The sequence below is a fragment of the Ambystoma mexicanum genome, chromosome 6p, assembly GCF_040938575.1.
Source record: "Ambystoma mexicanum isolate Mex_15411 chromosome 6p, UKY_AmexF1_1, whole genome shotgun sequence".
Classification (NCBI taxonomy): domain Eukaryota; kingdom Metazoa; phylum Chordata; class Amphibia; order Caudata; family Ambystomatidae; genus Ambystoma; species Ambystoma mexicanum.
Genome location: NC_090935.1, coordinates 311,811,920 through 311,836,930, shown reverse-complemented (window position 1 = coordinate 311,836,930; position 25,011 = coordinate 311,811,920). Strand labels below are relative to the sequence as shown.

The 25,011-nt window shown below is 44.8% G+C and overlaps 1 protein-coding gene across 4 annotated transcripts in view; it reads right to left on the bottom strand.

Moving 5' to 3' along the window:
* The window catches only part of SEC11C (SEC11 homolog C, signal peptidase complex subunit), a 249,361-nt gene that overhangs the window by 103,092 nt on the left and 121,258 nt on the right, over positions 1-25,011 (bottom strand). For all 4 annotated transcript variants that reach the window (XM_069627067.1, XM_069627064.1, XM_069627066.1 and 1 more), the window contains exon 5: positions 4,415-4,534. In XM_069627067.1, coding sequence (XP_069483168.1) covers positions 4,415-4,534 — 120 coding nt within the window. The remainder of the gene's footprint in view (positions 1-4,414; positions 4,535-25,011) is intronic.

Genomic DNA, 25,011 nt, shown 5'->3' with positions numbered 1-25,011 from the left:
GGCGAGTCTCTTGGCTTGGTAGGCAGAGTCAACCACTGGAATGAAAGAACCGAAGACGAGCTTGAAGAGGACGGCTGCTGCAACTCCTGGACTGTTGGTTTGCCCGGTGAAGCCCTGCTGCAGTCCTAATCACTAAGTTCACCTCGACAGAGAAGCCCTGCAAGGACGTCTCCCTTTGAGTTGGTGGGACCAATCAACTCAACAGTAAGCCACCTGGATACCTATCTCGGAGCTGGTTTCATTTTCCAAAAAGTGCTGCAGGAAATCGTATAACCAGGGAGAGGGACACCAGCTTGTGTGCATTACTTACAGCAACCGGAATTGAAATTTGCCAGTTGCAAGTTTTTTTGACCAGTCCCCGTGAACTGCAGGAGTTCCCCGACGTCCACCCTCTTGTCCCCATGACTGAGGCACAGGAATAGCGAGATCTGCAGGAACTTCCAGAAACAGAAGTCATCAGCTGCATCTTTTTCTTCAATGAAAGGTACTGTGAAATCAGACAGAGTACTTACCTCTCGCAGTGAAAGTGCTTAACTTGCAGGCCTAATCAGCTTATGACTCAACATATGATGATTCTTTTTACAAACTACTTCTGAGAACTTGTGCAGAGACTTTTCCGTTGAACTACCAGAACCGCTTTATCCTATCCAAGACTTTAGCCTATTGACTTTGGCCTAGCCTATTGAATTGCATTGACTCTTCTGGTGAACTCAAAATATCTACACTGCTTAAGAATAATTGTAACCTTTTAATATTCTAATAACCTTTTACTCCTCTTGAAAGTATTCTGAAATAGTATTGGAGTATATTTATGTGTTGTATATAATTGCCTCCTTCTTATGAATGTTTTATAACTGACATAAATAAATTAATAAATATTTATCAAAGAAACCTTGAGTGTAAGAGTTAATTTGAACAGTTTTGATTGTAGACTTCTGTGTAACATCATTACTGCTCACATTTCCCCTCTTGAGATAAGCCGGGCTGCTCAACATGCTACCAAAACTGTGTAGTAGAGACTTACACCAAAGATTGGTTTGCTTACACCTGTAGTCATAGTTGCTTGTAGTGGTCTCAGAGGGTACGGCATTCAAACTTTGCCTAACAGCCTTCGAGAGAGTGGCTGCCACCATCTCAATCGGCGAAGACTATTTCTCATGCGCCACCTGAGCCTTCTTGGGCAAGTCGGCAGCCTTTTCTTCCATCCTAGGCTTCTCAGGCTTCTCCCACAGCTTTCTCCCGCAGCTTGGTCGAATTTCTTTTTGAGGAGGAGCTTGATCGATGGCTGGAGATGGAGGCAGATGGTGAGGTTGACCGCGCCCTGCCCATCGCAGGACCCACTTGCGCAGCGTCCCCGACGGAAACGGAATCGCGGTGGTTGGCGTTGTCTTGGGCCCCCACGGATGGAGCGCCCTCAAAGGACTTGGAAGCCCGCTGCTTGGACGTGCCGGTCCTGGGTGAGGCATGACCCTGCTTCAGGCACGGGGCAGAGGCCTGGGCGCTTAGTCATGCCGTCAGTCTACTGTGACGATCCTTCATCGTTCTCTTGGAGAACCAGGGGCAAATCTTGCAATCCCCTTCTTTGTGGTCCGGGTGAAGACCGCAGAGGCACTGCAGGTGTTTGTCCTCCACAAACACGTTCCGCAGTCTGCAACTGGAGCAGAGCTTCAAAAGGGAACTTCCCTCCTCCTTGTCCGCCATGAGGTGAGGAGTAGGCCTGATGGCCTTCAGGAAATTTCATTGGAAACTCCTGATCCTTGCCCATGAGGGCACTGAAAAGCCCCGACAACGGATCTCCGCTTGTCGGTCGAGGAAGAGAAGAGCAAACAGACTCTGTTTTGACAAAAATAGGACTTTTTTTTAAAAAAAGCGTGAAAACCGTAGAATAGTTCACAAAACAAAACTCGAGCACTCCCAAAACTTGAACATGCTGTAAAAATCTGAAGATGGCTGTCAGAGGAGGGGCTTGGGGAGAGGGCAGTCATTGGCTGCGGGCAGTATGACTCAGAGTACATTGATTGGTTTAGAGGAGAAATACAGTTTGTAAGTGAAAGTTTTTTCTTTTACCGAGGATTCCCAGCCTAACAGGGAATATTAATGAGCATGTGAATCCATGCCAGACCCCATGCTGGAGAAAAGTGGTTTTGGGGGAGGAAGTATTACAAAAAAAAATAAAAAAAAAATAAAAAAAAGTACTCCCCAAAAATCGAAAAGGTTTTAGTTGTTGTTAATTCGTTACAATTTAAATGTGTTGAATTTTCATTAATTCGATTAAATCACATGTAACCGTGTTGGCCTGTTGGGCATACCCAGAAGAGCACCCCCCACCCCACCCGTTTCCCAAGCTGCTTGTGCGGTGCAACCTGGAATGAAGGGAGCGCTCGGGCTGCATGACTGTTGCTTTCAGGGGAACGATGAGGTAGCTTGGAGGCATGTAAATGCAACAATGCATGCCCATGCCGTGTGAGCGGAGCAGACTGGGCTGTAGATGGTAGTTGCCTGTGGGACAGTTGAGCCAGACCCAAGGGCAGATGGAGTAGGCTTTGAGGATCCAGAAGTACCTCGTCGGCCTGTGCTACATGTGCAACACAGCATGTACCAACAAGGTGGCTTTGGTGGCTTACACCCAGTGCGGGTGGCATAGCTGATATACAAGCTTGCTAGTGAAGCACTGATTGGCGAGCAGTGCCCCCGGCTGCTGCATCTGGAGCAGCCAGGTAGGGAAGAAATACACTTGCCTGCTGGTGTACTCCCCTCCCCCCCAAGGTAGGTGGAGCCTGTGCAGGGGAAAAGGAGGGATGTGCTTGTTGGGGTTCACGCGCGGGTCAACCCCAGCCAACCACACTGCCATTGAGAAAAAAGATCTAAGATCCACAGGCAAGGAGGAAATCAGACTCCACACCACAGACGAAACTATTTAAGAGGAAACTATTTAAATACACCAGCATGGAGAAAAGGTATGGACAAACCGTACCGTACCTGAAGAATGGGCCTTACATAGGTCAAGACAATAATAATTAGCTCCTTAAGGACACAAATGAATTAAGGTTAGAGCAGACTGCAGTTGCCAGTAATAAATTGAGGAAGTAAGGTATGTGCTTGAGGGTAAAAGTGGCAGCTGTGGGGATTCTGGAAGTATGGGGATGTACTGGATTTGGGTCTGCCTTATGCCACCAGGTGGAGCTAGTTGCCCATGGAGTGTATCCCTTAATCCCACTTCCAGTGGAATGCCAGAAGTGAGGGGTAGATAGAGTGAAGCCAGAATAGGGGGTATTGTATAGGTGGGGCCGACGGATGTATGATTTCTTTGAAAATATTTTACCCAATGGAGATTTCACCGAATCCATTTCACTGAAAAACTAAAAGAACTTTTTACTTTGTTATAATGCGGGGGAGACCCCCTGCATGCCCCCCTCACCCATCACTACCCTAACTTATACCTTACCCCACCTATTATGCATTACACATATACCACTTCACCTACCATTTTCGGTTAAAGAAATTCAGTGAAATCTCCTTAGGTAAAATGGTATTCAGTGAAATCTACGGTAACAGGGGCCAACGGGATTCTGTGTGCTATAGGAGAGATGTGTTTTTGTAATATACTTGCCAACAAGGTCCTAAAAACCTTGTGGTGTGCGTTACTAAGGAAATAAGAACTCAAGCAGTAGTCATATCCTGTAGTAATGTGTGTCATCCTTATGAAAGCAGGTTGCCTAGCATGTTCCTTCTCTTGCAGATTGACTGTAGGGCCAGGAAGATTGTTAAGTAGTGGCCCCTCCATGGCCTGGGATGGAGTCTGGTAGCTACTAAACCAGAAGAAAAACAATACACTCGCACACCCGACCGATTTAGTACCACTTTAAACAAAGGTCATAGAATTGAAAAATCAGATTAAAGAAGACAGTTTCCACCAGAAAAGCCTCCTTAGGGCAATATCAATCAGGGGTGGGCTTCATGTTGTGTGGGAACATTCTGAGGCGACTACTTTTGGGTTGGGAAATCTCCATCCATAATGAATTCACTCTGAACATCTGAACCTCCATTTACCGGACAGATACTGAAAGACAGTAAATTAAACCGAAACAGGAACCCTGCTCTGCTGTAACCTATGGCCAACAGATTACAGCTACCTCAAGAAATTAAATAATATCTGGAGGCATTTCATTTGCTTCTCGATTGTTAATAGCAATGATGTCTTAGTATACAATGAGCCAGATTGGGATGCTCGGGTTTCCTAAACCTGAAACTGAGGTTATGTTGCTTACACTGACACAGTGGATTGAAAGCTAAAGTTGAATTGCTGGCCTTTAGATTGTGATATTTGAATGCAAGCTGACAGGCAAAAAAGTTCTTTGTTTTGCATATTGTAGAGAAAATAGTTTCCAGAGAGATTTAAAAAAAATAGACATACCCTCTTGCACGTCCTACAACATCCTTTTTCCCAAGCCAGTTTTGTCCTTCTCTGTATAAGCCTCGGTCATCAACTTCATTGTTATCTCCTTTTGTCAGAAACTTAATCTCGCCATTTTCTCTAGAAGATAAAAAGGTAAATGTGTTGGCACCATATCGCACACCAATTACAGTCATACAATTCAGGATGTTTGTAATACAGCATAAAAAGTGGTTCACTTTCCCCTAAGCCACTGATTTCCACAATGGTTGGGTTATGAAGAAGGCCAGACGACTCAATAGGCCACAAAATAGGAGCATCATTGTCCTAATATCAACAGACCAGGTACAAACATTTTCCAATAATTGCAAGTTATCTTTCACTGATGATTTCGAAACAATTTACTTAACTTACTATTTACAACACTGTATGAGTTAAGGATTCATGTGCTCTGAATTATATTGCCATATGTACATCTAGCGTCTGTGTCTCACACACACATTCCTGGTGGACTTCCACGTCTTTCCACATTTGTGTTTTATTTTAATTATTTCTTCCACTTTTCTATTTGGTTAAGGATGCCATTTTTCTTTTTTAACCAAGTTTATCATTTTTTATTTGATCTAAGTTCTCATTTACTTATCACAACCCTCCCCCACCCAGTTACATTTCAGGACATAAAAGTGATTTTGTTACAGCAGCATGTTATGAGCCAGTCGTCATGTTTTGCTATGCCATATTTGCACTGCCTTTCCGCTTTGTAAAAAACCAGCAAGGGCTAAGAATTATTTTCAGAGTATGCATTGAGCACGTACCTAGCAAGCAAAGAAGCACTTTACAAGTCATAAGGTTAAGGGCACAGAAGGGGAAGCAGAGATACTAGGGAGAAGGGATCTAATAATGTGGTAGGGCGGGCAATTTACCTCTGACCAACCAGGGGAGGAAACGGGAGGGAGGGGATGCAGATCACCCAGTCTCGGGTCATGAAGGGACTAGAGGGGGTGTGGGTCTGGGTTTTACGGAGGAGCCATGCGCCTTGAAGGAGAGTCTTGAGCGCCTTCCTGAAATGAAGAAGAGACAAGGAGAGTCTGGAGTGTAAGGGGAGCATACACAGAGAAGGCCGGTGTACCGATTCTTTCCTTCCTGCTGCAGCAGCAGAGTTCATGTCTGGACGTCGTTACTTCTGGTGCACCGTAGGTCTCTGGAGATTCAGAGTTTCCCAGTGAGGTAGCCTAGGGACTTCAGGGCGACAGCCTTGTAGATGAAGTAGGATTTGAAGATGATACATGCTTGCAGTTGGAACAAGTGCAGTTTGATGAAGGTTGGCAGCGAAGCAGTCGAATTTGCAGAGTCCTTTGAGGAATAGTGCTGGAGCATGAAAAACAACTCATGGTTGCACTGTAGTCGACAGAAGCCCTTCCAGGAAGGCTTTGCCACCATCCAGGTCGGTGAGTCTGGGGGTTGAGGGGGAGACAGGCTTGGACAAAATATCAAAAGCAAAATGTCGAGCCTTAGGGACTTGGCGCAAGTGGTTAGCTGGGGTATGTAGCCCACAAGGTTTATAGCGGAGAGCCAGGTCTGGATGTCAAAGTGTTGGGTGTTGTTGGTCATCAGTAGGAACTCAGTCTTGGAGGGGTTGAACTTCAGGTAAGCATCCAGGACTAGATAAATGTAAGGCAGGCCTCGAGCCTGGGGATGTCTTTGAAGAAGGATATCTTGAGGTAGGGCTGTGTGCCATCTGCATATTGGTGAATGTAGATGTGTGCAGCCAGGAGAGTCCCGACCAGTGTAAAGGTAAAGGTTGAAGATCATGGGGAAGGTAGGGATGCATTCTTGTGGGACCCCACAGGTGATGGGTAGAGTTGATGATCTGGAAGATTCCATTTGAACAACTTTGCAGCAGTTAGCAAGGTAAGATTTGAACCACAGGTTAATCTCGCTGATCCCCATGCAGTGATGGCGAATATCAATGTGCGTCTGGTAGTTTACTGGCTGCAGAAAGGTCCAGGAGAAGTAGGAGGCAAGGATGGCCATCATTGAGTATGTAAAGGGCATAGTTTATCACCTTCACGATAGCCTTTTCCGTGCTGCATCTGGGGCTGAAGGCAGATTGGCAGGGCTGAATGATCTTCTTGATGAAGTGTTGATCGTGGTGGATTTTACAATGAAGAGTGTTAGGTAAGATTTTCATAGCAATGATAAATCTTCCTGACCTGTGTCAACCCCAGAACATTTTGCTGTACTGGTGGATTATTTTCCCTATACCTCAGTGAGTGGAAACCTTTTTACACCCTCGCATAATGGTTTACTCTTTTTATGGCTGTCATTTTTAAGACTCTCCATAGTTCATTTTTAATTTGAGCTTCTTTGACAACTTTTAGCACAGACTGCCTATTGTTGCTGGGTTGCCCGTGGGGCTCCCCTTTTAACTTTCTCTGGCTAACGTTGGATTCCGTTTACATTTTATTAGCTGAAACCAGCACACCCACCTTATGTGGAGTGCTGGGGAGATACAATGCATCCCCACAATGCATCCCGTTTCTCCTATTAACGGTAACATTTATGTTACAGGGACAAGCTTACTTTTAATGGCTGGTGCCAGTAAACTTTTTAACTAATTCGGTGCACCTTTACCGCGGGCTGTTTCCACGGCCCTGGTAAAGGCACACATGGGTGCTGATTTTACCAAAATGGCCCAGTCTTCTTTTTGCGCCATTTCAGTGTTCCTTGTCCTTGCTTGTTCCTTCCCCTGATAACCAGAGCGGGATAAATACTTTGTGTTAACTTGATCTTCGGCAGGAATACTGTGGATTCCCCACCCAGGCTCTACAGTGTTGGTGAAGGCAGGAAGTAAGGGAAGAGTCCAAAATTCTGCAGCCCTTTGCCTTCCAGCCAGACTGCGAGAATCCAGTTCAAACTGCACTGCTGACTGTCCTAAAAGGACTGCCAACCCCAAGTTTGAATGTTGCATTGTTGTTCGATTGGCTGGGTTCCTGCATAAAAGTCTGATCCCGGAAGCTGAAGAGATAGTCGACCAATGGAACCAAAACCTAAGAGGATGATGAAGAAAATGCGGCTGAGGCGATTTCCGGCGACCAGAAAGCCTGCTGTGTAACCAGTGCCTGCTGTTATCCTTCCTTCCACTTGACCTGGGGTCTCCGGAAATGGCTACCCCGACCTAGAGCCTGGCAAGAACCACTAGACTCAACAAGACCTGCATTTTGAGCCATCCACGTTGTGCTGCGACCTTGCGGGCTGCGATACCCAAATACCCTGGGACCTCGAGCCATTGTGCGGTGCACAGTCGCCCAGTCGCCTAGATTCCGAATCTTGCAGAAACTTTGTGGGCATCCTGCTGGACCTCCAGAGATGTGAATCGAGGACAAAATGTCCCCATCACCAGCTTGCTGGACCTTGCAAAGAACGAGAATCCGACCAGCTATATTCTGTCTTCTTCTGTGCTCCTGAAAAGGTGCCAAATCCACAGTGGCGCATCCAGCCGCCACGAAGAAACCCTTGCCTGAAGACTTCTGTGCTTATCCTTGCTGAAAAAGCCCATCCAGTGTCCTGTCTTCGGTCCTCCTGACAAGGAATGCAGTGTCTGGGTTTTTGGCTGCAGATCCTGGAATCTTCCTGCTGCAAAGTCTTCTGTGCTGAGGTACTGTGCTGGCTTGGGCATTTACTTACCTTAAGTCTCTTGTGGTTTCTGTGTAGTTTCAGGGTGTTTTCTGTGATTGGGAAGCCTCTCCTTCAGTTCACCCAGGCCCTCTGTGGAAGCCTCCTATGGTGTCTTATCTAAAGTAGAATATTTACTTGTTTCAACAGTCTTCCTCTGGAACTCTGAACTTTGCTTGCAACTGAGCCCTATCTCACCCCGTCTACTGCTGGCTACTAGACCACTGGGGTCCCTCTTCTGTCTCAGAGAACTCATGTACTAGAATTGGGAAGGGTTGGATACTTTAAGGGGTCTGCCTTGAAAAGTAAAACAAGTGTTGAAAAGTTTACTTCTTACTTGTAAATGAGCTACTTAGGTTATTTTAAACTCAGAGTGAATAGTTACAAAAAGTTATTACTTACCTTAGATATGTTTTGCCATTCTGAAAAGTATATATAGGATTTACTTACCTTGAATAAGCTGTGTACCTTCTTAAATGAGTATTCTCAAAGTCTTACTTTCCTTAGAAACGTTCTCGCCATTCATTCTAGCAGAAAGTAGATAGAAGGATAACGTAATCGCCTGTGGATTGGGTACCCCTCTTCCCAAAAGTAATGCTGTTGGTTTTTCACTTTATTATTACCGTTAGGATAATTTTACAAGTGTCCCCAATTGGGTCTTGCTTCCCCTAATTTACCGTTAGCCTGTCCAGAATAAGTCTTCCTTTATCATACTTACCTTTTAGGTTGCTGGTAGCTCCTGACAAAAGTATACTGGTTTGACTTACCTTGCATAGCTGTGTGCCATCCAAACATAAGTCAACAAGTTATGGCCTCAATTAGTCAGAACTGAAAAGCAACTGCAATTGAATATTACACAAAAAGGGTCTTACTCCCCTGGTAGAACTGTGTTATCCAAAAGGTAGGTAAAGGTTGATAGTGTTCCTAAAATCTGTGTTTCACTAGATCAGCAAAGTATATTGTCCAGTTGAAATACTATGCGATTTCTTCCTGAGTGTCACGGTACAACTGCTAGGATCTATAACCCTGTATTACTGTAAGTAATCCAAAAGTAACTATTGGTTTTGACTTCCCTAGAACAAATGTTAGGCGTTCCAAATTAGGTTATATGCTTTGGGCTGTGTACCTGCAAGCATAGTGTTGTGAATGTATGTGTTTGTATATAATGTGATAGTACTTATTCCCCAAGACTTGCCTTGGTCTTCTTGTATAAAAATAAATGCTTTATTTTTACAATACATGGTGTGTCAGCGTTTCTTTGGATTGTACGTGTACTACAATGTCATTGAACTGATTCTACAGCCCTCTCCCTCCTAAGATCAGCCTGGCTGCTCAGTCTATGCTATCATACACTCAGATGGTAGAGCCTTATACTAAGAGTGGAGTCCTGTACTGTCTCAGTTGAATGGTTTTACTAAGCCCTTAGTAGGACTTCAGAAAAACTGTTGCAACAGAGAGCAGTACTGGTGGGTCAAGCAGAGGGTTGATTCAATGCTGGATTGCTTTGAAGAGGGGTAAAAGCTGGTTCGAAAACTCTTCTTGAAATTAAGATTACTCTGATGCCCTCTAATGACAGAACGGGGTACGTGCAGCCCAGACTGGGACGAGGAGACAAGGTTGGAATATGCAGATTAAAGCCCAGAAGAGCACAGCCTCAGCCAAGAGTAATCCAACCTCCCACAAGACCATTAACATCCCTGCAATAGCCCAAGCATGCATCAAGAACTTCCAGGTGGCCTTGTTCCCATTGGAGCCACAGACAAGAGTGCCCACACTTTCTTTCCAGACTATAGGACCAAGGCCAGGGGTGTTGCTAGGTCTGAAAAAGATCTGGAGCTACGCTAATGTGTGGATTGTCGGGACTTGGGGCTAGCTAGCTTTTTGGTTGTAGCCCCTGGGCTTCCATCTGGGGCTACTATGAAAAGACCCAGGGCTATAGCCCCATCGGCCCCCCTAGCAACGCCTCTGACCATAGCCATTTGGGGACTAGACAGCTTTAGGACAAGTGTGTTCTCTCCTGCTCCTTTATGAATACATCTAGGCATTGAAAGGCCTCAAAGCCTGTACCTAAGGTGCCAGACAGATTCTGCATACAGGCCTTACAATGGAAAGTTGCCCACCTAGAGGGTTTATCCTTAAAGTAGCTAGCCCGTGCATTACCCTAGAACTTTTACTTCTAATTTAGACCTTTCATATTTCATTCCAATGGCTTATTTACCAATTCACTACAAGCAAGGGAAACACTTGTTCTCCAATCTGGTCTGGATCGGGATGGAGTGGTGGGGATCCTTTTTGTCAATCCCATCTTTCAGCACTTACTCTTCCCACAGACAATTCCTGTGACCGACATCTCGGTCAGCAGTCTCAGCTTTATCAGAACTCTGTCTGGAAAGTAGCAGGATAGGATCCAATATGAATATTTGGTTAGTAAACCTCCCAATCTCCTTCTCACAAACTCTTGAGCACACCACAAGGTGATCACCCATCCACAACATGCCTTACCTTAAAATACTAGCACCATACTAGTAATGCCTTCCATGAAAGCTACCAATAATGAATGCTTTCTTCCCATTTTTGATTACATTTTATTCTGTTCGCAAAAAATAGTGAACACTATAGATTCATCCCAACAATCACCATCACTCACCCATCTATTTTAATTTCCTCACATGTTGTGAGAAGTCCAATTATGTTCGTCTCCCTGACCTTTCCCGCTGTTCTCCTTGGCCCACTTTCATTTGTATCCCCCAGACCATGATTTAAATGCGACCTGGACAGGGTCACAATTTGTCACTACGAAGAGAAGGCTATGCGCTACATATCCACTATGATGATGATGATGCGCTCATAAAAAAGAAAACATAACAAAGGAAAGCAATTTTAGATGTGGAACTCAACCAGGGAAACATGGGGTGTCTTTAAAACCCCTTCCCAAATTGGCCTAAGGCCTCTCCTGTGGCACATATTTGCATCCCTAGTGAGACCGTAGATTAGGATTCACTATGGAAAAAGGGCTGGTTTAGGAAAAGCTAAATGTTAAGCAGGCTCATGCTTGGGACTTTCTGCCCAAGAGCCCTAAAATCTTCATAATACCATGAAAAGCGTAATGGTTTTTCCATTCGGTAGAGCTTGCAGGTATTGCTAGGCAGCAACAGTAGCCCCGAGAGGCAGAGAAGTGATGCTGGTAGAGCGAGGGACTTGATTTATGATGTAACTAGCTGGCATATGTAGTAGTTATTAACAGAGGTTTGGTGTCCAGGTATATTGAAGATGAAGCAGGGTAGTACGCATCGACAAGTGCTTTGCCACAAATGTTTTCAAACAGTTTTAATTTTACACACTAATTGGATAGTTGTCAGACACTTTTTTTACTCACTTGCGAAGGAAGAAACTCATTATTACTCTCTTGAAATTGGATTTACTCTCCAATTCTAAAAACTGGGAGTAAAATTCTCAGACACCAAAATCCTACCTGGAGCACTGTGGACAACTGTTTTAAACATGGCGCAAGTATCAGTTGCCAATAGTAAACCTGCTTCTCTTAATCCCATGGTTTTCTAGAATGTGTCTGTTCTCGCGCTACCTAGGGAGGCTAAGCACCACATCTGTGCATCGTGGGGGTTGCTGCCCAGGGCACAACATTAAATCGGGATCAGGTAACGGAGACTGGGTGATGTGGCACCCACTCCTGGCATTTATATATAAAGAAAGTACTGTTTTGTATTTCAGATAAATACAGGGTATAGCAGGTTTTTACACACGAATAAGGGTGAGTGGAGCCACCATTTATATTTCCTGTTAAGATTTCTTTTCAAAATCCACAGGTGGTAAACCCTATGGAGATATGCCAACCCCTCTCCTGTGAAGTTCAATTGTATTCCTACTTACTTTTAAATAAAATGGGATACGCAAGCACCATATCACAAATGTCTTCGGTTTGTTACTACAGGATGTTTTGTTCCAAGTCATCTAGCCTCATGTGCGCACATGCATGACGGGGGCGGCTGCAAATGTCCACATTTTATGATTTCAGGAATCGACCTCCAAAATCATATGCGCTTGGATTGATATGGAGGGCGTCTCTCTTAGTTTGGAAAATGGATCCACAGTTGTAGGTCTAACCTTTTGTATAAGCACACCAAAATGATCATGTTAAGTGAGTCTATGCTTGGCCCATGTATGTGTCCTTCTAATGCACGGATCTTGAGACGCACATGCACCATCGTGTGGAAACGAGTCTGCTAAAGTTTTACACCAATCTCTTTATAGTGCATTGCCAAAGATCTTTATCTGTGTTAGGAAGTGAAGTAGGGTGTGAAGTAGTGACTCTACTCGGGGGAGTGGGAGACAAATCTACAGGTAGGACACATGTTTCTGCAAGCTATCATTGGCTCACCTAGTACTGAGGTCCTTAGTAATCAAGGGCAACTGTTAAGATGGCAAAAGGTTGGATCAGCTTGCTCCCTTTTAGGCAGTCTTCCTGCTGTTCCCACTGGTTAAGGAGAAGGAAGCACAGATGTTCGATCATTCTACTCCGATATCCACAAGCACAGCCTCAGTCATGAGTTTTGGTAAGTCGCCACAGCATCCTGTCTTTGTCACATTTTTGTTCTGTGTGGCATTCTTCTCGCGACTCCTGCCAACATAAGAAATCAATTGAGCATATGCACCTTCCTGATTGAAAGGAGAATTGGCGCTCAACATCCAATATTCGTAACCTGGGAGGTAGCATTACACAAATGTTGCACAGTCCGGAACATTCGATCCCGACTGACAATCGTTCCAGAGCATGGTAATCAGCAAGTTCATTTGTATCAGACTTAATGCACTTGCATGGGGATCCCTCTCAGGAACTGTTAGGGAGATTTATGATGTTTATGCTTCATCCCCTCTCCTCGTGAGACCGCCAGCACTTTTTGCTGGACTTCTTGACCTTTTTCTTTTAATCCTGAAGGAGTCGAGGCTTTTTCCTCTCATTCATTGTTGTGGGCTCAGTCTTTTGGAACTCTATTCTTTGTATTCTACCTGTGCTATGGAGCCTGTCTTCTCCATAGCTCTTAAAGGCATCTGTGTTTTTACTACTGCGGCACAGAGCTTCTTTTGGGCATTGTTGCATGGGGACCCTTCAAGTGCTCCTTTTAGACTCCTTTTTGTATAGCCTGAAGTGTCAGGAAAGATTTCCCTTGGATGTAATTTTCCCTCCATTTATGGACCCCCCCCAAACTTTTTACTTTTGCTTGGCAAACCTAACCTGACTTTTCCATTGGAGCACAGCCTTCAGCTGGGCTTCTCTGGGTTTTTGCTCATCTGTTATGGGTAAACTGACACGTCCTTCAGACTGTCCATACTGGGAAACTACGTTTACCTTAGCCTTTGACTAAGTTGCCATTTCTTGGTAACTTTTTATCTATATGCCAAGTACCTTACAGTACCGCGCATAAGGGTCCTTTTGTTTTATGGCCCTAGATACCCTCTACAAATTTTTTGGTGATTGTACAAGTGTGCCTAGGACGAACTGGTGGCAGCAGTTTACTTTTATAGTATTTGTACTTCTTTTTAACGAACCATATCGCAATTGGCTCAAGACTGGCCAGTGCCGAACATGGCTGTGCCACGAAGTCTTTTGTTCTGTCCTTTGGCCGTTTTGTCCCTTTGCCTTCCCACAGGTCAAGCCGACCTAGGAATTCCATATTTAGGCATGCAGCCTCTCACGAAAATTGCAACTTAACATGCTCCTGCATGTCTCGTCTACTAGTTCCCAGCAAGAGGATTGGGACTGGAACCACTGTGGGCCATCATTGACCCACATCTGGCATGAATTCAAGAGATCAGTTCTTCGCTTGGTTATCCCAGATTTGAGCACCCATTCCAGGTCGATCACCTGATGTTCACACCAAAATGCAGAAGAAGCCAAGTATCCTGAAACGCTAAAGCAGAGCTGTGGAACCGCCAGAGACGTGCTGGAAGGTTTGGCAACCTGAGTGTGCTGTTATCCCGTCAGAACCCTTTTTTTGCATGGATCACTGAAAGCCTGCAAGGGCGATTCGACCTTTTGGAGTAGTGGGAAAAACTACTCTCGCCATCTCCCGATTACCCTCCAATAGAGCCTCCTCAGAAGTGTTCCTGGGCTATCCAGTGAACTGACCAGCTCAAACCAGGGGTATTTTCTTTCAATCCTGAATGAGTTGAGCCTTTTTCCACTCATTCATTCTTATGGGCACTGTCTTTTGGAACTCTATTCTTTGCTTTCTACCTGTACTATGGAGTCTGTCTGCTCCATAGCTCTTAAAGGCATCTGTGTTTTTACTACTGCAGCATACAGCTACTCCAATTTCTATATCCTCAAGTAACTACTGTTCTTAAGGATAGAGAGATACAGAGTATTTCTTCCAAAACTCTATAGTCAGAGTTCGGCACACACCACCTTCAGTGGAGTGCCAAAGGGATCCCTTGTATCCTCCTTGTCTCTCCTCCTGTGACGTCTTATCTCACAGGAGCAATCTCCTAGTTGTGGCTAGTGGCAGTGGACTTGTTCTACCACCCATTGTGTAATGTTTATACCGCAGGTTATGACATCCTGAGGGAGGAACATGCTAAATCTCCAAGCTCTTTATATTGGAATGGACAAAAATAATTTTATACAACAACTTCTTTAGATTTGGACAACAGTTTTATTTACAAGCATCCGGTACCTCCATGGGCTCTGCCATGGCCCCTGCTTATGCAAACCTCTAAATGCATTATTTAGAGACCCAATCCATACATACTCAATCACCAGTACTGGAGCCGGAAATTAGTCACTCGGAAAAGGTACATCAATGAGGTTTTCATTATCTGGAGAGGCGAAAGGGATGAACTAAATGATTTCTTTTCATACTTGAACTCTGTGGACCACCGCATCATTATCCCCACAGTGGTGGGACACCCAAAATCCACTACTTAGATGTGGAACTAGAACTTAGAGAAGGAAAGATTACTTCCTGCTTCGTTTCACAAACCCACAGATGTTAACATTAGCCTACACTATTTGAGTCTACATCCGAAACATCTGAAGGATAACCTCCCCTACAGCCAATTCTTCCAGGCTAAACGCATCACTTCTAAAGAAAACATGTTGCCAACCGAAATGGATAAAATGAAATCTAAGTACATGGGTAGGGGCTATCCAGAAAGTGTGATCTGAGCAGCAAGGGACAGAGATAACTACCCGAGAAGACCTCTTAAAGAGTAAACCCAAGAACAAAGGGATCCCCTTTCTTTTACACATTGAAATGCTCCAGCCAGAGCCATCAGATTACTAATCTGATGAAGAAAAATTGGAGACTTATCCAATTGGACCCTCAATTACAGACGTTATTTCCTCAACCCTCATTAATAGATTATAAGAGAGACAACAATCCGAGACCAACTGGTAAAAGCAGAACGAGCCTGCAAGCTGAAGCAAACCACATTGCAGACGAAGAAAATAGGCACCTTTGCCTGCTTACACTGCAACAATTGCTACAATATATTGAAGCGGAGCTATGTTCGACATCCCCCGTACAGGCGCTAAAGTCAGGTTAAGACCTTTTGCACTTGTGACACCATGCAAGTCATCTACGGATTGAGCTGTCTCTGAGCTATATTCTATGTGGGACAGACAGCGAGGAAAATAAAAGAACAGTGTAATGAACATACAAGTAACATCAGGCCCAACAACACCCGCTCACCCGTGGCCAGACACTTCTCAGAGAAGAGACACAGATTAGCACAACTCAGATTTGTACTGGAGATTGTCCAGAAATCACCAAGAGGAGGAGATCATTCCATGAGACTCGACCAAAGGGAACTTTATTGGATTGACCAGCTTGACAGTCTAAATCCCTATGGGATGAATGAGGATTTTGTCTGGGTGCTTTTTTGTAAGCTCCCCTATCAAACATTCAGTCTACTGACCCTCAATTTCACATCTCTAGATGCAGTTCGCCTCTGATTATATCTATGGTACCACTCTTATGCATTCACCTCCTATAGTACAGGAATAGGAAACATTTATACCTAGGATTCTTTGAACCTCAATTTTACATCAGCAGATGAGGCTTGTTTCTGACTACCCACATGTCACCACCCGTCATATTCAATCATTCCTGATAGCTCATGAACCACAAATGTTCACATCCAGGATTGCTTTTATGAAATGCTGTCTCTGTATACACCAGTCTGTAAAGACAGATAACTTAGGAATTGTCTAGTATTCTATACGTTCTTAGCAGGGAAAGTACCAGTGTAACTATTGAATGCAAAGAATATGAGCATGGATGCCCCCTGGACACCCTTCTTTTGAATATATGCCCATCCAATTTACAACTCACTTGTAGGTATTTGCCACTAAAATAAAGACGCTCAACCTTCCAAATGGTGCTCTCTGTCGCCGCGCGGTGTCATTTGTTTACATGCGACTTCACCGCATGAACGCACATGCGCTATTCCTACACCTCTTTTTTTAGCAGCCTTGACCTGGCTCCATTTCGAGAATCGAGGCGCGCTGTAAACCGCACAGCTCTTCACACCCGGGAGATTGCATTTCGCAAGTTAAATATGTCATAGTTTCCTACAGAACAATAATAGTAGTAACGCTCTTGAGCACTTCACTAATGATCCTCTAATATTTGTAGATAAGCTGTTCCTGGACGATCAGACTGTACGGTTCACAGATCAGCAGCCACGCCATCTGCATATCCCAATATGATGCTGAGTGCATGAGGGAATCCCCTACAACACCCATTGTAGTATCGCATGGAGATCCAGGTATGGTTTTAATTTAGCATTACCTACCCAACCCTGCTAGCCACCTTGGATGGCAGCTATAGAACACACAGAGGTTTGACTTTCGGTTTACCTTCTTCCCATTTTCATCTCGGGACAAGACAATACAAGAGGTAGGCCGCCGCCGCCCCCCACTCGCAGCCAAGGTATTTCTCCCCACCCTCACAGAAGGGTGTCCAGGTGGCACGTATGAGATTTAGGGAAACAGTGTACTATGAATTCTTCAATAGATTCATGATGAAGAGGAGATTAGCTAAGACGCACTTTATTACTTTCTCCCACTCTATTAAGCAGATTGAACACTGAAAATGAAATATGGAGAATGAAAATTCCATGGAATAATGCTCCTGATGAAGGGATTTGAATCCCGAAACGCGTAGAGCTCTTTAGTTACTTAGAAAATGTATTACATGGATCTATTTGTACTGCACAATATGATTTCAATATTGCAGTTAGCCTACTATATCCTATGCTTGCGTATTGAATCACTTATAAATAGGTCTTCAAAACCTTTGCGTATGAATTACCTATGTGTGAACTCCACATTAATATTGTTTGATAAAATTCACATTCTTATTTATGACTAAGAATTGTTTGTTTTGACAAACTCATGGAATGTTCAGGGGACGCAAGTGTTCCACTGACGATGGACACAGTTTCTTTTTTTTCTTGATAACTGCAACCTGTAGGATATCTAGAAATTCAACGCCCCCCTTTCTTGACACAAACCTTTCTCACAGACTGATTACCATGAAAGACAACAAACTAACACCAGAGCTGTATACCCGACATGTCCCAAAACAAGGGTCAGGCAGAGTCAGGCAATAGCCGATTATTACACACACACCCGACTTCCCTTCCCTATCCACATAGGGATAAAATGCAGAGCACAAAAGCACACTCAGAGCAAGGTCAAACGCATGAGGAAGCAGCTATTCCAGGACAGCAGTTCAAACGGAGGAAAAAGGCGAGACCTGAAAGGACGATGAGGAGGGAATTGCCCTTGCCCTTTTCAACCCTGACCTGCGGAGCCTCTGTTAGGGAGAATTCTCAGAAATGTGCCAATTCCCTCCACCTTAGAGACCCCCAACAACTTTTCTGGATTTTAAGGACTTGATTTTGTTAACCTGGAGAGAGCGAGACCCTTTTTTCCACTCTCTCATGTATTTTAAAGTGATTTTGAAGACTGTGTTTCTTTTGGTTGTGGAGTCTGACAAACTCCATAGGCATCATCTTTTACATTGTCACCCAGCACCTTCAGTGCAGGTACATAGGGAAGTCTTTCAGATTTCCCAAAGTTTTATACTTTCTCTGGGATAAACTACTGTTTCCCAAAGCAGTAAAGTAAAATTGACTTTACTTACATTTGTAACTTTCTAGACCCAGCACACACTATCTTACAATAGGGTGCTGGAGGGGTTACTTAGTATTCTCTTTGTCTAGCTTCTCATGTAACAATTTTATGTTACCCTTTCCTCGATGAATGGCTGGTGGCAGTGGTTTACTTTTAAATACTGTGGTGTGCATCTACCGCGGGCTTCGTTCGCAGCTGCAGTAAAGCACCCAAGGGTGCCATTTTTGTCAAAATGGTGACGGTCTTCTTTTTTGACCATTTCTTCTTGGAAAGTTCCTTCATGAGATTTACTCTGCACGCCAAACCAGGTTTGGTCCCTTTGTTCGCTTTGCCTTTGGCAGGATTCACAAGTGAAGCCCGCCTCTGGCTCCAGGGTGTCTGGTGAGGGCAGGAAGTGAGGGAGGTGCCCAAAACTCCCTGTGCTTTGTCTCTTAGGAGACCCAAATGCACTCTGTAGTGATTGGCCAGCTGACTGTCCGGCAAGGACAGCCACCCTGCTGGGTGACTGACAACTAGGCCGGAATGAATGGGAGAAACCTGAATAAAAGGCAAGGCTTTTGGCTTGGAATGCAGAGTCGACCAATGGACAAAGGAACCGAAGAAGAACTTGAAGAGGACGCCTGCTGCAACTCCTGGACCGTTGGTTTGCCAGGTGAAGCCCTACTGCTGTGCTGAAACTCCAAATTTGTATCGACAGAGAAACCCCTGCAAGTACGACTTCTCCCTTTGAGTTGGTGGGACCAATCAACTCCAAAGTAAACTACCCGGAAATTCTCTTAGAGCTGGTTGGATTTCCACAGAGTTGCTGCTGGAAACCGAAATGCCAGGGAGAAGAACATCAGATTGTGTGTGTTGCTTTTAAATTGCCAAGAGCTCCAGGAAGATCCTCCGGACTCCCAGGAAGCAGGACTGACCGAGCATGAGCCTCCTCAACGGAGTGCAGGACCCCACAAGCAAGGAAAATCCATCTCAACAGCCAGGAACCGCAGTGTTATTTGCAGTAGACGCGAGGAGCTGAAACACTGAAGTGCCACTTTGAAGATTGCCGGTTGCGAGCAGTGACCATCCCATTGTAGTGCAGGAGACCCCAGATGTCCTCCCTCTTGTCCCCACGACTGAGGCCCAGGAACAGTGAGATCTGCAGAGCTGAACAGGAGTCATCTGCTGCACTTTTTCTTCAATCCAAATGTACTGTAAGGTCTGAAAGAACTTACCTCTTATTGTAGAGTTATTTGCATCTTCTACTACTCACAAGTCTAATCAGCTTGTGACCCTACATTGGTTCTTCTATTATTCAAAGGCTTCTAAAACCTTGTGCAAAGATGTTCTTACCTACCAGAAGTGCTCCAGCTCATATATTTTGCCCATTCACTTCGGCTTAACCTGTAATACTGAATGACTCTGCTTAGGGGATCCAAAAGTATTTGCCTGCTTAAGAATATTTGTGGTCTATTGTTTGTTCTAATAACCTTTTCCTTTGACCAAGTTCTAAGAGTATTCTAAATGCAACAGTAAGATATTAATGTCCCCAGCACCCTAATTATTGAAGTCACCCCAGGGTGTAGGTTGTGGCTGTGGGCCATCCCAAACGGGTCTGTACTGATTTAGAAACTAAGAGTGTGTAGTTTTGAAGTGTATGTGTGTGTTGCTTTTTATATTGCTCCATTCTGAAGAAGGCTTATTCGAACTGACAAATTAATAATTGTTTATTCAAGAAACCTTGTGAGTGTTTATTTAAATAATTGTCACTGTGAATCTCTGTGCAACTCCCCTACAGCTCATATTGACCCCTCTTGAGACAGACTTATACCAAAGGTTGGGTTCCTATTGCCAGGAGGTCAGGGTTGTTGTAGTGCACCTAAATCGTACTGCATACAATCTTGCCTAATAGCCTCCAAGAAGGGAAACATAAGACCGGGAATTGCAGCTGGCGAATGGTGTGAAGGATGTCATCGGTACATGGGACCCTCCCTCAGTAATAACCAGGGCGGGGAGGGAGAAGCGGTTGCTATCATGGTACCGTCCTTGACTTTAGAGGCAAGAGATGCCAAAATATTTCAGCACAGCCGATGAGTCGGAAAGAGCTGATAATAGACCAGACTGTCTTGGACTCAAGGTTGCGAAGAGCAACATTGTATGAAGAAAGAAGACTAAAGTATAAAGGTATTTTTTGAGCAAAAGTGGCATCAGAGTTAGAGTGGTCCGGCATCACGTGGGTTCTCATTCGAAGGACTCTTAAGTGCTGCCCCGCTCCTGAAGAAGGAGAATGTGTTCAATAAGGGGATCAAAGTGGTCCTGCAGCCGATTATGATGAATCGCATGCATAGTCGAAAAGTCTTCGGTTGTTGTAGAAAATACAAGTACCAAGAGGCCTTAGGGGTGGCCGGCGTGAGGTGTCAAAGTGGTCATATGAGGGTCAAGCCAAACCCCTTGTAGTCGAAAGTCTTTGGCACGTAGTGGAAGCAAAGAGAACTATGTAAATGGTGCTAGTGGGAACCTGACTGAGAGATGCCTGCAGATTAGGATAAAATAGTAACACATGCAAATTCATTGTGATGATAGAACTGTGCGAAGCCTGACAGGGTGCTTAAAAAGGAAAGCCTGACTGGGGCTAAGTCCCGGACTTAGGTAAGGGGAGAACCTAAGGGGTCTAGAAGAACTTTCTTTTGGGAACTGTATTAAAAGGCAATGTGACCACAATGGTGGGATGCCAGGAGAAAGCCAAAGGAAATGATCCCCACATTATGAGAGAACCAAGTAAACTGGGAATTTTGGCAAATGTGAACCCGGCTGAGGGATCCCTGCCATTTAGGGTGAGCAGTAATACACCCGTAAACATTATGACAAGTGTGAACCTGACTGAAGGATGTCCACAGTGAGTGGTTGATCTGAGCACAACTGAGGGAGGCTAACGTTGAGAGAATGATCGGAGACTGGCTGAGGGGGATCCAAGGATGAAGAGCAATCACCTGACGTGAAGATAAGCAGACAGAACTTTTGTTTTGTTGTGAATGGCATATCAGGCCCTCACTTCAGGCCAATGTAGCAATGCTTCTGGATCGCAGGAGGTGGGGTGGGGGGTGGTCTTTGTGTTAATTCTGCTGGTCCTCTCTGCAGCCTTTGATACAGTGGATCATGGCATCTTCCTGGGTCGTTGGGAACAAGCGGGGTTACGCTTTTGCATCTTTTCTTGCGGAATGTACACAAACTGTTTCCTTTCATACCTGTTGCTCTCCTTCCTTTCTCCCTTGTGGAGTGCCTCAAGGATCGGCTTTGTTGCAGCTTCTTTTTAATCTTTACTTGCGTCGAGTGACGGACCTCATTTCCGACTTAGGGGTTCACGTCTATACATAGGCTGATAACACAAAGCTTGTATTTTGTCTTCACTCCACAACTTCAGACCCCCATGCAAACAAAGAGCTTGTTTGTCAGCAATAGGGAGCTGGATGTCAGCCAAATGGCTAAAGCTCAATGGGGAGAAAACAGAGGTTCTGGTGTTTGGCCCTGAGACGGCTGCCACCACCTGGAGGTCTGAGTACTAGCTAGACTCCCTGGGCCCGAGTCCTACCCCCAGTGCTACTGTAAAGTGTCTTGGTGTGAGACGTCTCCCCTCTGGTTGCGGAGAGGGTCAGATCTCAGCACTTTGCATCACTGGTTTTGCAAAACCTAAAGTATTGTGAATGATCCTCCCTTTCTTTCCTGCCGACTGTCGTACACAGTTAGTGACCTCCACGATCATGGAATTGAAGAACTATTGTAACGTGGTCCACCTAGGCCAGCCGACGTATCAGTTGCAGCGGCTGCAAGTTCTTCAAAACTCGGCGGTGCAGCTGGCCTTGGATGCATCAAGGCTTACCCCCTCTGCTGGTCTACTGTGATAGCTTCATTGGCTGCCTGTGAAAGCACAAGTTGAGTTTAAGATCTTATGCATCTCTCACTGGGCTCTTCATAACGCAGGGCAGTTTATTTGAAGACTAAACTGGAGCGATATCATCCCGCTAGGTGTCTTCGCTCAACTTCGCAAGATTTACTATAAATTCCATGCCATCAGAGAGCCCGGATAAGGGACCGCTCATTTTTGGTCCTTGCCCCCTACCTTGTGGAATGCGCTACCAGCGTTGATGTGTAAGATCAAATACCACCTTCAGCTCTGAAAACCTATTTTGTTTGTGTTTTTATGTGATGTTGAAGCTCACCAGGCCTCTGCCCTCCTCACCGCCTAGATGTCCTTGGGTCATAGTCTTCGCTTTACAAGCATGGTACATTACATTACATACTTTGTACTATACCCATCGCATTATGGATTAAGGGGAGGGACATTGTGCGACAATCACCATGCCCCAACTACAAAACTATAATCCCCCACCTCAACAATCTGCAAAAATAATATCAAGCAGACCAAACACAAAAGGCGCGTCACTCTAGACTTCTAGACTACTCTTTGAAATCAAAATCCAAAGAACGCACAGGAAGAGCAAGCATTTGACGTCCGGCAATGCGGGCACCCAGGGTTAGTGGTGTTTTCCTAAAGTCCTCTGGAAGGTAGGACTTAAAAAACTATCCCAATGGTTTGTAGATCCTCCAACTCTTAGTATCAGTCTGTACAACTCATGGAACCTTGGTAGGGTGGCAGAGCAGTCAGGCGTATCATAAGAGGAAGATGTGAGCTGTAGGTAAGAACAGTGAACCTAGTTAGTAAAGCAATTCAAAGAAACACTAACTCAATAAATGTATAGTAAAATATAGATTAGATATACAAAGTAATTACTTTTAAATGCTCAGCACATTGAACCAAAACACTTTACAATACTTTCTTTTAAAATGCCACTGCTTAGTTTGTTGTTGCTCGCAGTTACAATTGTTACAGCTTTTGACAGTAATGACAGTTCCATCATATAATCGGTAATAACACGCACTCGCGAAACTTAGAAGAAATACGGTAAGTACATTTACTTTGCAAACCCACATAAAATAGTGACTTTTAGGAAGGAAAATAGTTGGTTAATGTAACATTAGCAAGGCTTAAGGTTCTTTCTAGAGGCAGTTTCTTTGTACAGCAAGTCGTTTTAAGTCCACAACGCAACCCTAGCTAAAGGCAGTTCGGAGAGGTTTCAAAGTCTTGACAAACAGCAGAACAACAAAAACTCCTGTGGATAGTTTCTAGTCTCAACTATGCAAGAGGATACAACCAACGTTGGAAACCCTGTTAAAGGACTCGCTAAAGGGACACAAGCAGCGACTTGGGTAAGAGGAGGTTGCCCAGGACACCTCTACGTGAACTCCAACGCTCTGGAGCGACATTCTGAATGAAGGTAAGCAATATCTTTTTCCTCACAGTACCTTTGGTTTGAAGAAATCTTCGTAGCTGGATTCTACTCGATATGGCTGCACTGGACCAGACCTTCAGATTCCTTGGTCGGATGACTTAAGGCAGTACAATGGACGGGATCTCTCAGCAGCCGTCTTGAGGGCGGACCTCTGACACGGATTTCAGCAACTTCACAGGTCACTCTGCGGTTTTGTTACCTTTTCTGCAGCACCAATAGAGGACGTTATTCCCCCGGGCAGTCTTATTCAGTTCCTTAAGTCATGCACTCTGTTGAGGGGACTTGGACGGGTCGGATTGCGTCTCTGGAGGTTCACCTGGAGCACAGAAAAGACGGACAGATTCGTCCTTTCCACAATGATGCACTTCAATTGGGTCAGAGGCCTCCTGGTATTGAGGTTCTGCAGCTCTGGAGAGGCACAGCACCTCGGGTGATGGCTCGGATTAAAGTTTGTCTTGGGACTGGTTGTTCCCACCAGTCAAAGAGAAGGAGGAGTCCTCTTTGGAGTTCCTCTATCACACAGAAAACGGGGTCAAGACAGCAGTGGTCGCTTCATGGTGTTGCAAAGGTTCTGCAGGCGTATCTGGTCGTCTTCTTCTGTCACTTCCGTTTCCAGTGGTCGACTTGCCTTTCACCTGAGGGATCGCACCGTTATTACAGTTTCAGCACACACTCCTCTGCAATCTCTCTCAGCAATTTGCAGAATGGGGCGGGTGGCTGTCCATTCAGGACAGGCAGACCCCCAGTGGGAGCTGGTTCCATTCATGCACTTAGGCAGATAAAGAGCAGAGCAGTGAAAATATCCTCCCCCACTTCCTGCCAGCCCAGACACACTGGAGCGTAGGCGGGGACACCTAAGGGTTCCCGCTAAATTCAAAACACTCACACAGTCGCCCCCCTCCCAGGACGGTAGAAGAAGGGCTGAAAAAGAACAACAACACTAGTACTGGCGAAAAACAAATGAGCCACCAAGTTAGTACTTGGGTGACCCTATTGTTTACAACCGGGCCTATGCTCATAGCCTGCAGTAAAAATTACACAATAGTTGGTAGAACACATCCACTGCCACCAGCCATAACTAGGAGATTGTCTATGCGACATAAAAAGTCACATGTCAAGAGAGAAGGGGCATACCAAGTATCCCCTTGGCACTCCACATATGGTGGTATAAGGTTTTAGGAGAGATACTAAGTATCTCTCTACCCTGAAGAACTGTAGCTACTCTACGATATTCTACGATACTTTACGATATAGAAAATAATCTCAAAGGAGAATGCTAAGGGTCCCCAGCAACACTGCCCATAAAGAGTGGTGTGTTGCAACAGTAAAATACAGATGCCTTAAAAGAGATATGGAGGAAAGTAGAATCCATAGGACAGTAAAACACAAAGAACGGAGTTCCAAAAGACAGATCCCAAAAGAATGAATAATTGGAAAAAGGCTTCACTCATTCAGGA